This window comes from Electrophorus electricus, chromosome 17 (genome assembly GCF_041902795.1).
Source record: "Electrophorus electricus isolate QZ-2024a chromosome 17, ASM4190279v1, whole genome shotgun sequence".
NCBI classification, from domain to species: domain Eukaryota; kingdom Metazoa; phylum Chordata; class Actinopteri; order Gymnotiformes; family Gymnotidae; genus Electrophorus; species Electrophorus electricus.
In genome coordinates this window covers 3,222,733-3,234,662 of record NC_137513.1, presented here as the reverse complement: position 1 = coordinate 3,234,662, position 11,930 = coordinate 3,222,733, and the positions used below count along the sequence as shown (strand labels likewise).

Genomic DNA, 11,930 nt, shown 5'->3' with positions numbered 1-11,930 from the left:
AGGCTGGCCAGAGCGCAGCCTCGTGTGCACAGATCAACAGGGGCTTCAGTCATTCACACATTTCAGAGGGATATCAGGTATGCCATGGTTACTGCTTCTGTGGGTTTGACTGGTCATAAAACATTTTGGTTTAATTGCTACATAGAAATAGAAATTGAGTGCCATATCTTTTATAGTTTCTCACTCATTTCTTAGACTAGAAAAAGGGCTTCAACCAGAGGAAGACATCACATGTTCACAGAGTGAAATGCAATTTTTGACTTGGATGTCCAAAGAAACACCATATGCCAAGGAATTTCTGACTGGACAATTCTGGATAACGTTTTCAGACAGGGAGGCATACCAGGGTTGGATTCGACATTCCTGCTCATTTTTTTCCCCAGGTGCTTTCCAAGAGAAAATGTCAAGTGTGATATAGATGAAGCTCTCTGGCCTGACAGGGATCAAAGATTGTACCAAAGACTATTTTGTGTTCATATACTGACCATGGAAGCAGGTTGTGATTTGTTTTCAGAGCGAGTCAGAACTTTTATGTGTGAATCTGACCATGTGTCTGCCTAAATCCTTCTGAACTAACCTTTTTTTTTTAGGTATGAGACTAAACACATTATTTACTTAAATGGACATCCTGTGTAGGTTTGCACGCACAATTTATCTATTCATTGGTTACCTTGTTTGTATAGGTTTGAACAAATCCCACAAATATAAAAGCATTAAGGGAAAATGTAAGCAACATTTCAATTTGCAGTGACATTGAAACGTTTTATAACGTGGGTATTGTGTTGCAATTGTTTTGTTATGTAGGCACATTTGTTGTGAGAAATCTTTTATATCAGTTGAGAGAAACTAATGCATTCTATATTGTTTGGTTATATGTGTAATACTCCCAAATACACACAACAGTGAAGTTATGGACAAAGACAGAAGCTTCTACCTAAGAGAAGAATTTAATTCTTAAAGCTGCTGACAAGTAAACTAAGATTTTAAAGCTATTAAGCTAATTATAGTAATATTCTAATGGAAAAAAAACAGTATTGCAATGCAAAACAAGCTCAACTACTATCCGTTTATTCAAAATTGCTTTAATAACATGTATAAATTCAAAAATTAAAATGACTTCATGAAGGAAGGATCTCTGGGTTGGAGTACATCAACATTAATAAATAACATTAGTCTTTTTTTCTTTACAAATGAAACGAAACACAAACACACACCCCTCTACATGTGAACTACTTCTGGAAGAGGGAATGGTCTCTGTTGCTTTGCACCCCACTGGTTTCCAGTTTGTATATACTGCTGAGCCTTCACAGCAAGACGTTTAATTGTACACACCTGCTTTATGATTGAGGGATTCATTCTTACAGTTGTTCAGTTTGACAGAATATTTCTTTCTCTAAAGTGTACCTTAGTGGGCCAAACTTCCATGTATGCTCGTACTGAAATATCACCATTTTATACAGTATCACCAAATATATTTGGCATTATTGTGCCCTTTAAATCTAAATGACACTGTGTAGCCAGATGTCTGCCTGGTTAAGAACAAACACCCAGCCGTAACTGGATCTAACCTACAGAGTACCAAGTTCAGATCACAGAAGTCACGCCGGTGCGCACTCTCCCACTTTCAGACGAACACAGTTTTTAAAAAATCAAAATCAAAAAGAATCATGGCACTGGCAAACGATGGCAGTCTGAATGATGAACATGACTATCAGTAAGGGAAAGGAAATCTCAGAGCCACAGTTGCATGGCAAGATACTCACGCTCGCTCGCTCTCACTCTCTCTGAGAGGGTGAGAGGAGGAATCCATTGTTTCAGTCCTGTACCACCAAGCCATGTTCCACTAGTTACGAGAAAGGTTCACGAGCATCTCGCTTTAAAGATCATCACATGGACAAATGGAATAAATATGTTCTAACACTGACTTCTGGTAATGTCCTCAAATTTACACGCTTTGTCCCTTTTAATTTAGCTGCAAGGATGTTATCTATCAGCACCAGACTGGTAAATGTACCAGGTGTTTTACCATCAATGTTGAGAGTACCTATAAGTAGAGACTGAGGACATTGTCTTTTTTCTATAAATTTAATTCAATAGCATAGCACTGTGCATACTTTTGATGTGATGAGTCAGCAAAAAAACAAAAACAACAAACAAAACAAAAAAACCCTAAAATAGTTAAGGAAATTATGGCAAAATGAGGAAAGCGCTCCCTCTTGTGGACTGAACCGGGAGATTCCAGTCAACTGTTTTGATGTCACTGAAAAAAGGTTAGAGAAACATTGAAGAACAATGGGCTTGTGTCAAAACATCACAGATCATTCACTCATTACAGGAATAAGGCCGTATGCTGGGCAGTAGAACAAAACCAACATTACTAAAAACTTATGGCACTGCTCACAGTATTGCTCACATCAGTAAACACAAAAAAAAATAATTAAAACAAATTCTGACATATACAGGAATGCAAAATGAAATAAAAACATTGCCATTCACATGTTCTATATAAGTAACTTTATACAATTGATTTTAAAGTGACAGTATCGTAGCACAAATTGGTGTATTGTGCGAAGTATTGTAAAACACGCACAAGTGTGCAGAGGCTCACGCCCACTAGATATACAATATCGACAAGAAATACAGTAATCAGAATGAAACGAATCCAACAGTCCTGGTGAGAAAAAGAACCCTTACTTCACATGATGCAATTAAAACATGAACTACACAATAAAACGGTCAACATTTGTGTCGAGCGCAAATGGAGTAAAAATCTGTTAAAATGATTCAAGGTTGTATATCATCTGGGAAACTGGGTAGATGTTTCTTTCAGTTCAACAGGATTAATGTACCTACAAGCTTCATATTGTGGAAGTACCTGCAATGCCTGTGCAATATTTTAGGGAAAACAGACCACCCCCCACCCACCCAAACCCTCCCACATGCTGAACACAGAGAGGCATCAAGGATCACATACTGACAACCAATAACTACTTGACAATAAGGATTAAAGTTAGGGTTGACAATAAGATAAGTAGGTCCGTCTTAACCCTCACCTCACACATGGCCAGTACAGCTCACTCTGACCCAGACGGACCACTGCCCCAAACAACTGCCCCCCATGACGGAGTACACCTGACCACTTCAGTTGTAAGGTTCTGCGAAATTACTACATCAAAGAGTGACCTAAAGGTAGTGGTTCAGGGCGCCTGCCCTGAACAAGAGAACATCGGTACTAGTTCAACATTTCACTGCTCGTACAATACTGACAGAGGCTGTTTAGACTTACGGCATTCCTGAGAAGAGGGAGAGATTGGGGAGGACTCGGCCGAAAGAGCCACCACTCAACTACTCCCACGGCCTGGAAAACGGGGTGGACAAGTGAATGCGTGCGCTGGACAGGCCCAACCGCGGGGTGAGTAAGGTTGACTTCACGCCAAACACCAACACCAGCACGAAAAAGAACGGCGAATCTGCACATCTTTACACCGATCTACGTCATCAACAGACGACAGGGTGGAGAGAGGGAGAGGGATAGGGAGAGAGAGAGGAAAAAACAACACAGAAGCCAGCCTGTCCCACAAGCTGGTAGGAATTTCAAGTATGCTACATAATCAAATTAAACTGAACAGATACTGTCACTTTAAAATAGGTTAAACACAATATTCACAAATATACATTTAAGGCTTAATTGTTTAGCACTAACAATAGTAGCAGCAGTAAAGCACTTCTGAATTAATAATAAAAACAAGAACATTAATGCCTTAACAACAACAACAACAACAACAACAACAACAATAATAATAATAATAATAATAATAATATTAAAGTGATCAATGATTTCACTTTGATGAACAGCTTCAGATAAAAGCCAAACTCATGCCAAAATGGGAGCAATTTCAGTCCCAGTTCAAGACAGAAAGCTGGCCAGGGGGCTGGTCTGGACTAGCAAGCACGTCCTTCTCACAAAGCCAGACGTCACCATCACCGAGCGAGAGCTCAGCTTGTGTACAACACCACGTGTGGTAGAGCACAGTGCCTTTATGAGAAGCACATTTACATCAGGCTGTGATTCTGCGTCGCACAGACAGGCTAAAGTTTACAACACACACAAGCCTGGGTCAGAACGCATTTAACAGACATGTTGAAATTCTACCTGGATCCTAAAATTACACTCATGACCTGTTTCACTATCTGCCACCATGTAAAATATTAATGGAGTCAAAAGAGAGGTTGTAACATCGAATTCAGAGTTTCACAGAACTTTCTTGAAGCTAAACGTATATCTATTACAGTAATGCTACACAACAGCATAGGCAGTGCAGGTGATTAATGTTGGTTAAAGCCAATTACAAAGCGTCACCGTCCAGTGACTTCACACAGCTCTAGTGCTCCACACACACACACACACGCACACGCACACGCACACGGAGAAAACTCCAGCGACCACGGATTACTGATGCCCAACTTCAGATCAGTATCCCAAGGATGCCACCGCAAGCACAGGAAGCTGAAGTAGCAGATTGTGGTCTGGGGACTAATCACTCATGCCATGCTACTTTAGAGAAAACACACACGCGCACGCACGCACACAGTCTCTAGAAAGTACCAAAGCAACACAATTAAAGGCCATTTTTGACATCAGCAAAATGTTTAGCTGCAGGTGTCTGCATGTCTGCCTGGTGGTTGAGAGAACAGTCGTAAGGAGGAGGATGCTGCTGCCTCTGCCACTCCCACCCTGCAGCTGCTCCAACCCCTCTCCACCCTACAAGTGTATATATTAACTATTTTCAGTATGCAGACTTATATATTAAATTATAAAACACACAATAGTTTATTTCTTGTCCTTGCTCGAGTCTGACTTAAAGCCTCAGGGGACATGCAAATGCCTCGAGACGAACTCCAGGAAACGCACTCGCGCGGGCGGGTACGTGGGGCACCGAGCCGTGGCCTTAGCCGAAGTAGGCCGGCGTCACACCGTGCCGGAGCAACGGTCAGAGGGTGGCAGGTAGGCACTCCCCGGACGTGTGGGTGGGGCTAAACGCAGGGTGAGGTCTCCGGTCCGATGCAGACGCAGCCGGGGCTCGGGTGAGAGGTGAGGCTACGTGAGGATGTGCGCCGTGGAGGGCACCGACACAAACTCGCGCAGGATGTTCTTGGCCATCTCGATGTTGTTCTGCGCGATCATCAACGCCTTCTGGATGTCCTGGTAGGAGTAGCCCTGGCTCATCAGGAGCTCTATCTCGCTGCTCATCTGCGGGTTGCCGGGAGCCGGCCCCGACGGCGCGGGGCTGGGCCGGCGATCCGAGTTGATCCGGCGTGGTAGGGGCTTGGGGGGACGCTCCGGAGCCTCGGCCGAGTCGATTGCTGGTGGAGGAAAGACGCGAGTGCCCGTAAAGAGGGGAGAACGGAAAACACAAGCCCTGTTAGACGTGGGCAGCAGAAGACTGATCCTATGTGCTCTATGAATGTCAGTGAAAAAAAACTTGTTTCAGACACATTCGAACACTCCAAATGCAGGACGTGCCGAGGTTTCGTTCGAGTCAGCTTCGTGTACTCACATGCTGACGTGCCGGGCTCGCTGTCCATGGAGAGACGGTGGAACGCTGCCGAAGAGCTGGCCACCTCGGAGAGCGGGCGCCTCCCCACAGGCAGGGGGGGCTTGGGGAAGTCGTAGCCATCCTCCTCTTCCTCTACCTGCTCCTCCTCACGCTCGGCCTCGCGGGGCCCGTTGGAGCTCACCAGCGGCGGTAGCTCGGAGTAGTCTTGGGACGAAAGGAGAACTGGGTGTTTACACGGACACACCTCGCCGCCCAGGACACGCGAGCGCGGCCGAGCAACACAAGCGAAGCGGTGGTACTTTGTCTGCCCATACGGGTGGGCCGTGTAATGTCTGCGTGCTCCTCAAAGAGGAGCTGGAGGGAAGGGTACCTGAGTCTCTGGCCTGGTGCGAGAGGGAGGCTGTGAGTGCCTGGGCCTGTATGTTGTACATGGCTTCATACATCTGCGGGCCCTCGGAGTCCATGTCACTGTGCACGGGCCTGCAGAAACAAGCAGAAATTCAACCAGTTGGCACACAGCATCTGGTAGGTTACCACATGAATGCAACCAGTTACAAGCAACACAGAGCCTCCACCTACAAGGCGCAGAAAGAATTCGGGCCTATGAAGTAGATAATGCATCATGTTTAACAGTGCGCCGTGGGGCTTAAAGTGCAGGAGGGGCGGCGTACCTGGAGTTGAGAGACGCCTGGGGGGGTCTGGGCACTGCCTCCCCGAGGGAGGGGCTCACAGTGGGCAGCACGGGGCGAGAACTGGGGCTCATGTAGTCAGAGTCCTCGTCACTCTCGCATCCGTCCTCTCCTGTCAGACGCTTCACCGCAGGGAGAGGCCTGCCAGTGTAAACACACAGACACGGACATATGCACGAATAATAAGCACGAATGAAATCACACAGCCCTCCACAAGCAAACATAATATTGCACTTGTACAAACTTATTTACCAGCAATCTTTCCTAGTACTTAATGCAGAAATTCACAGCACAAACGTTTTCCTGCACCTTCATACATACACAGCGGGTGCTTTGGGGGCGGATCTACACGTACCTGGCTGCCAGGGAGTAGATGGCATTGGCCGAGGCAGAGGGCTTCACTTTGGGGTTGTCGTAATCGGCTCCACCTGAGGCTGACGCGCCAAGGCTCTGCGGCATTGAGACAAATTCAAATCCACTACTGCGTTCCAGAATATTCCGCGATACAGAAGGTGAGGTGGCTGGCCCCCGGGAGCAGTCGAGACCCTGCCCTTTCAGGAGGAGAGAGGTATGAACGTACCAGCTGGTGGTCCAGACTGTTGTTCCTCTGGGCGTCTGACCGGGTGTCCAGGGCCGAGGGCAGTGCCAACGGAAGGGAGTGGCGGTTGGACAGCTCGCGTACCCCGCGCGAGTCCACTCCTGCAGCGGGTGACTGGGAGGGCGCTTTGGGCACGGGGCGGGGGTTCCAGTCCAACACGTTGCGGTTGGGTGGAGCAGGAGGCAGCTTGTCACGGGCGGGTTCGCCAGGCGTGCAGGGCAGCGGGCGTCTCTGGAGCCGACCTTCAGGCGCGGCGGGGTGGGGGCGGTCTGGTGGAGGGGGCGGGGGCAGGTCCCGCAGAGCTGGGGGCAGCGGTAATGGCTTGTCCTTGTGGTGGGAAGGAGCCTGACAACAGGTGGGTATAAGCAGGCACAGACCACACTGCAGTGGCAACCTTCGGACTCATTACCTACTCCATAACAAAAGCACTAGTGAACTTCCCTCCAGAACACTGAGAGTTACCTTTGATGTGGCCCCTGGGCTGGAGGCCCCTGGGGGGTTGGGCGGTCGGTGCTGGTTCAGCAGGTCTAGACGTGGGGGCACAGGGGGCAAACTGGAATGAGGAGCTGCTGACAGCGGGGATGGAGGTCTCTCCACCTGCAAGACAGCAAACAAACTGGCTGCCACCATACTTCAAAGGTTTGAAGACGTCAGCGGGCCCTGTGCAGAACCAAAACGTCTGGCCTGGTTTAACTTTCAGACAGATTAGGGCAACCAGATTACAAAGCAGGACCCTGAACACTGCACACCTAGATGGTGAGAGGTCGGGTGACCGGCTGGGCTCTGTCTCTCATGTGACACCAACAGGAAGGATGCCACATCTGATGTGCACCCAGCAATGGGGGCGACGTCCCCCCAGCACCGATCACCGGTGGGCATTAACAAAGCGGATAACTAGGGGGCGCTCTACTCACTTTAGTGCCAGCTAACTTGCTCATCATGAGGTGAGGGTCCTCAAGCCGGTCGTCATCGTCGTCGTCATAGCTGGGGGAGGGAGCCCCTTCTGCCCCAAACATGCTCCTGCAACCCCCGTAGGAGCTACCGCTGTTGTCCTTGGGGTCGAAGGGGTCCACCACGATGGGCTCGGTGCCCTTGATCTCGCAGCGGCAGAAAGGACATCCCTGGCCCTCCGACTCCTGCAAGGGGTAAAAGTGAGAGAGTCTAAGCAGGCCACGGGCAGTCGCTGGCCCTGCCCTGTGCAGACTGGTCTCCGCCCTGTGCTCTTGCCTGCCACGCCGTAAGGCAGGACGTGCACATGAGGTGACCGCACGGCTCGATCTTCACATCTTTGTCGTTCTCGGCGCAGATCTTGCACAGCTGGAAAGTGGAGCCCATTTCGCAGTAGAGCTCGTACTGCTCCTGAAGAACAAAACGGGAGCGCATTACAGCCATGAATGTGCTACGGTGTTAGGCGGGGTGCAGGCGTGTGCATGTGTGCGTGTTCACCTGGGTGACTTTGATATGGTCTTGCGGTGAGGGCTCACAGAGGCTTGTGAGGTCAGGGTTCTGAGTGCGCCCGTCAGGGAACAGATAGCTGTGTAACAGATGCTGATCTCAGTCACTGAGCCATTTCTAGCATTCACCAATGTCAATTAGATTACAAAGTAATACCCATGAACACTGAGCAATAATAATAATATTATTATTATTATTATTATTAACAACAAAAGCAGCAAAGTATAGAATGAATACTACAGCACAATTACCACCACTTCCTGGCACATCCTGAAGTTTGAGTCTATACTGAGACACTGCTTTTAAATAAAGACAGATAATCTCCAGGCTTTCCAGAAAGCATTTTAAGAAGCTTAACAGTACTGCACAAATGGCCGGTGGGAAAAACGTGCAAACCCTTATCCTGCCAAATGATTGGCAGTAGTGTATGATTTGGGGTGGGGGGGGGGGAAGGGTTGAGACCTAACGGGAAAGCAACAGCTTACAACTGAATCTGAACAAACTCACAATCCTTCCCGAAAGCCGTCGATGAGAGCCTGGAAGAGGGGCTTGTTGTGGGGGATGGTCTGGAGAATGTTCCCGTCTGCGGTAACGTAGCCAATCGCCCACTGGCCCAGGCGTGTGCAGCTCAGCCTGAAAATGTAGCTGCAAGGGCACGACCATTTAGCGTTACATTTCAGTAACACAGCACCGCGTTACAGCAAGACTAGAGCTGAAACCATTCGACATTAATGACAGTGTTGACAAAAACTATGGACAAATGTTTCCCCGTGTTGATTTTTTTGTTTACCTTTGAAGTGGGTTCAAACCATGAATTTCTGACTTAACCTGAATGCTCAATAAGAAGCAAGGCATGGGAGCAAGTTTTATGTGAGATATGCCAGAATCAGCTGACTTTCCACAGAAGTCCAACATGCTTGAGCAACTGAAAGGAAAATGTCCTGGTGTGGATTGCAGAGATCTAGCAGTAGTGCGCTAGTTGAACTGCACCTCCATGCCAGTGTCCTTGAGGACATGAATCTCAGCAGTACTATCCAAAATGAATATGATGCTTGGACAGAATAAGCTAACAGCTTTGTGCCTGAGAGTGGTGGTGTTTCACATTGCTTAAACAAAACAATCAACAAAAAAAGTGTGCGCCAAGTGACTTGCTACAATCTCAATATTAACAAGCCCTTTTTAAGCTGATTAATCAATTATATGAATAACAGATAAGCAAAATGCGTCTTTGCAATTCTAAACATGACAGTGCTGGCACTGCAGTAACGGGGCACAGTGTTGGCACCTGCCTGAATCAGTCACAGAGAGAATATCAGCCTTGTTCTTATCCCCTTTAAGACAAAGAGGTTCAGCATGGACTGCATCTTATAAAGACTAAATCGGACCTACAGACCGATGCGGAGCTCCCTAATGAATATTCAAGTGTCTGGCTCCAGGTCATCTCATGGCGGGTTCACTCTGCGATGTCCGCTATGACATCACTTGGAAATTTACAATACGTCTATTGACGTTAGGTACCATGCTGTTCTGTGAGCCACTGGGAGCGTGACGGCTTCTGAGAAGCCGTGAATTGTCCCCTGTGTGTCCCTGCCATTGGTTGTGTGAAAGTCCGCTTGTGTCACGAATGGCCATCTGGACGGGGGCGTGGCTGCATGAAAGTATACAGTAGGTATCTTATACCAAAGGACAATGCATGAAGTCTCTCATGTCTATGCAGGTGTAGCAGAGAGGCCACAAAGGCTTGGGAGTTATGATTCTGAAGTAGCAGCATGGAGATTTTAGTGTGTGTGTATGTGTGTGTGTGTGTGTGTAATTATAAACGCATGTTTGTGCATGCTTGTGCATGTTACCTGCCAAGTCTCTGTGTCAAACCTCATGTGCATAGGTGTGTGTGCGCATGCATGTAGGACTCTTGTGTATGTGTGTGCATGTGTATTACCTGCCAGGCTTGTGGATGAACTTCTGCAGTCGAGCTTTGACCTCATCGTAGGTGAGAAAGGCCATGTAGCCTGGGTGAGTCACAGCCAGGCTGTTCCAGTTCCGCAACAGAGATGACCACGGCTGCACAGCGCGTGCGCACACACACAGACAGAGACACAGTCAGGATCTAAAACTAAATACACAGTGTGGGTTAACTTTGCCTGCATTGGAAAGAAAAGACAAAACATGCTCGTTTGTGTGCTACACCAACAGTCAATGACCATGAGCAGAGCAGGAGTTCTGGGAGCTCCAGTGGGAATGAGTCACCCTCACAGCTATGGCTAAAAACACAGCGCTTCAAACTGACACTGAAGGATGTGCAATTGTAACGAGCAAGTTTTCACTGAATGGGAGAACAGAAGGAAGAACTCAAGCAGACTGAATCATTCCCTCATGAATCAACGATGTGCATGCCAACAACACAACACGCTTTATTCGTTGGCAAACAGAATGCAAACCTTGTTTGGAAAGCAGCACTGCATCTTCACAAACAACGCCTCCTTTGATGAACCAAGTGACGATTTGAGCAGCCCACTAATATAATGAACACTAAACTAACTTTAAATTAAAACAATGATAAAAGTTCTTAGTACCCACGTACAAGAAAAAGTGTACTGCACAATAACAGATTTACAGTTTTCCCTTCAATCAAGTACCATTTATATAGGAAATGCCATTTATAAGAGAAAGCTATAAAATGCTGAACACTCAAAGTTAAATAGAAAATAAACATAACCTAGAAAACACTCACAGAAAACAGACTACCTATAAAGCTAAAGGCATACAAGTGGGATTTAAGCCATATTTTAAAAAACGAGGTGAAAGAATCAGAACGTCTAATGTGAGTTGGGAGATTATTCCAGAAGTTTGGGATCCAAGCAGCAAATCAACCTTCTGCTTCGGTTTCTTCCTCAGTAACACCAGGAGCTCTGACTTGAGTTCCCTAATAGTCTCTGACCAGCATAAGGCATTAGCATTTCATGAATATATCCCAGTGCTTCCCTGCGCAGCACCTGCTAAGCGAGAACCAGTCATTTAAACTCGATCCTACACCTTAGTGGTGGCCAGTGAAGTAAGGCCAGCAGTGGGCTAACGCGTCTGCCACACCTGGACCCAGAGAGAAGACGAGCGGCTGAGTATTGCACCAGCAGACCGCTGCCCCTTGGTTGAGGTGGGTAAAAAAAAAAAAAAAAAAAGGGGGCATCACAACAAAGTGAGAGGACAGTCCCACAGAAATGGCATATCTCTCATTTTTCCTATATTCCTAAAACGAAAAAAGCCAGACTGCAACTAAAGAAACCCATTCAATGTGAAGTGTAACTAGGAGTCCAAATAATAAAATTGCCTTGTTTTTCAGAGAAAGATTAACTCTTGACGTGAGTGGACCAAGAGCTGCCTACACATCTCCCATAAGATCGCTGGAATTGAATCAGGGTTTGTCTGGTCCTCAATCAGCTACCAGATACTAGATAACATGTACTTTATTGCTATAATGTAGTCCAGTAGATTGGATCATTTATTGAAATCATTAAGCATCATAGAAAAATAACTGTGTGCCAACTGCATAAAAATAAAAAAATATTAAAAATTCAAATGAACTACCGAGTGGTAGAAAATAAACTCGGGTTAAGAACAGAAACGTGGAGGGCT

At 46.8% G+C, this 11,930-nt stretch overlaps 1 protein-coding gene across 4 annotated transcripts in view; it reads right to left on the bottom strand.

Annotated features, from left to right (window-relative positions):
- Nucleotides 1–1,044: 1,044 nt before the first annotated feature.
- Nucleotides 1,045–11,930, bottom strand: part of cbl (Cbl proto-oncogene) — a 29,961-nt gene continuing 19,075 nt past the window's right edge. Inside the window, exons 5-17 of one of the 4 annotated variants that reach the window (XR_014117874.1) lie at nucleotides 10,240–10,361; nucleotides 8,808–8,945; nucleotides 8,292–8,379; nucleotides 8,073–8,204; nucleotides 7,760–7,981; nucleotides 7,308–7,442; nucleotides 6,828–7,226; nucleotides 6,603–6,697; nucleotides 6,230–6,388; nucleotides 5,929–6,038; nucleotides 5,559–5,762; nucleotides 3,287–5,364; nucleotides 1,045–2,260 (exon numbers count right to left, since the gene is read on the bottom strand). Coding sequence is in view for 3 of the 4 variants with exons in the window: in XM_081700067.1 (XP_081556193.1) it covers nucleotides 5,099–5,364; nucleotides 5,559–5,762; nucleotides 5,929–6,038; nucleotides 6,230–6,388; nucleotides 6,603–6,697; nucleotides 6,828–7,226; nucleotides 7,308–7,442; nucleotides 7,760–7,981; nucleotides 8,073–8,204; nucleotides 8,292–8,379; nucleotides 8,808–8,945; nucleotides 10,240–10,361 (2,070 nt within the window). In the remaining variant the exon portion in view is untranslated. Of the gene's footprint in view, nucleotides 5,365–5,558; nucleotides 5,763–5,928; nucleotides 6,039–6,229; nucleotides 6,389–6,602; nucleotides 6,698–6,827; nucleotides 7,227–7,307; nucleotides 7,443–7,759; nucleotides 7,982–8,072; nucleotides 8,205–8,291; nucleotides 8,380–8,807; nucleotides 8,946–10,239; nucleotides 10,362–11,930 lie in introns of all 4 variants that reach the window. The other 3 variants (XM_081700067.1, XM_081700068.1, XM_035534235.2) reach the window with 3 other exon arrangements.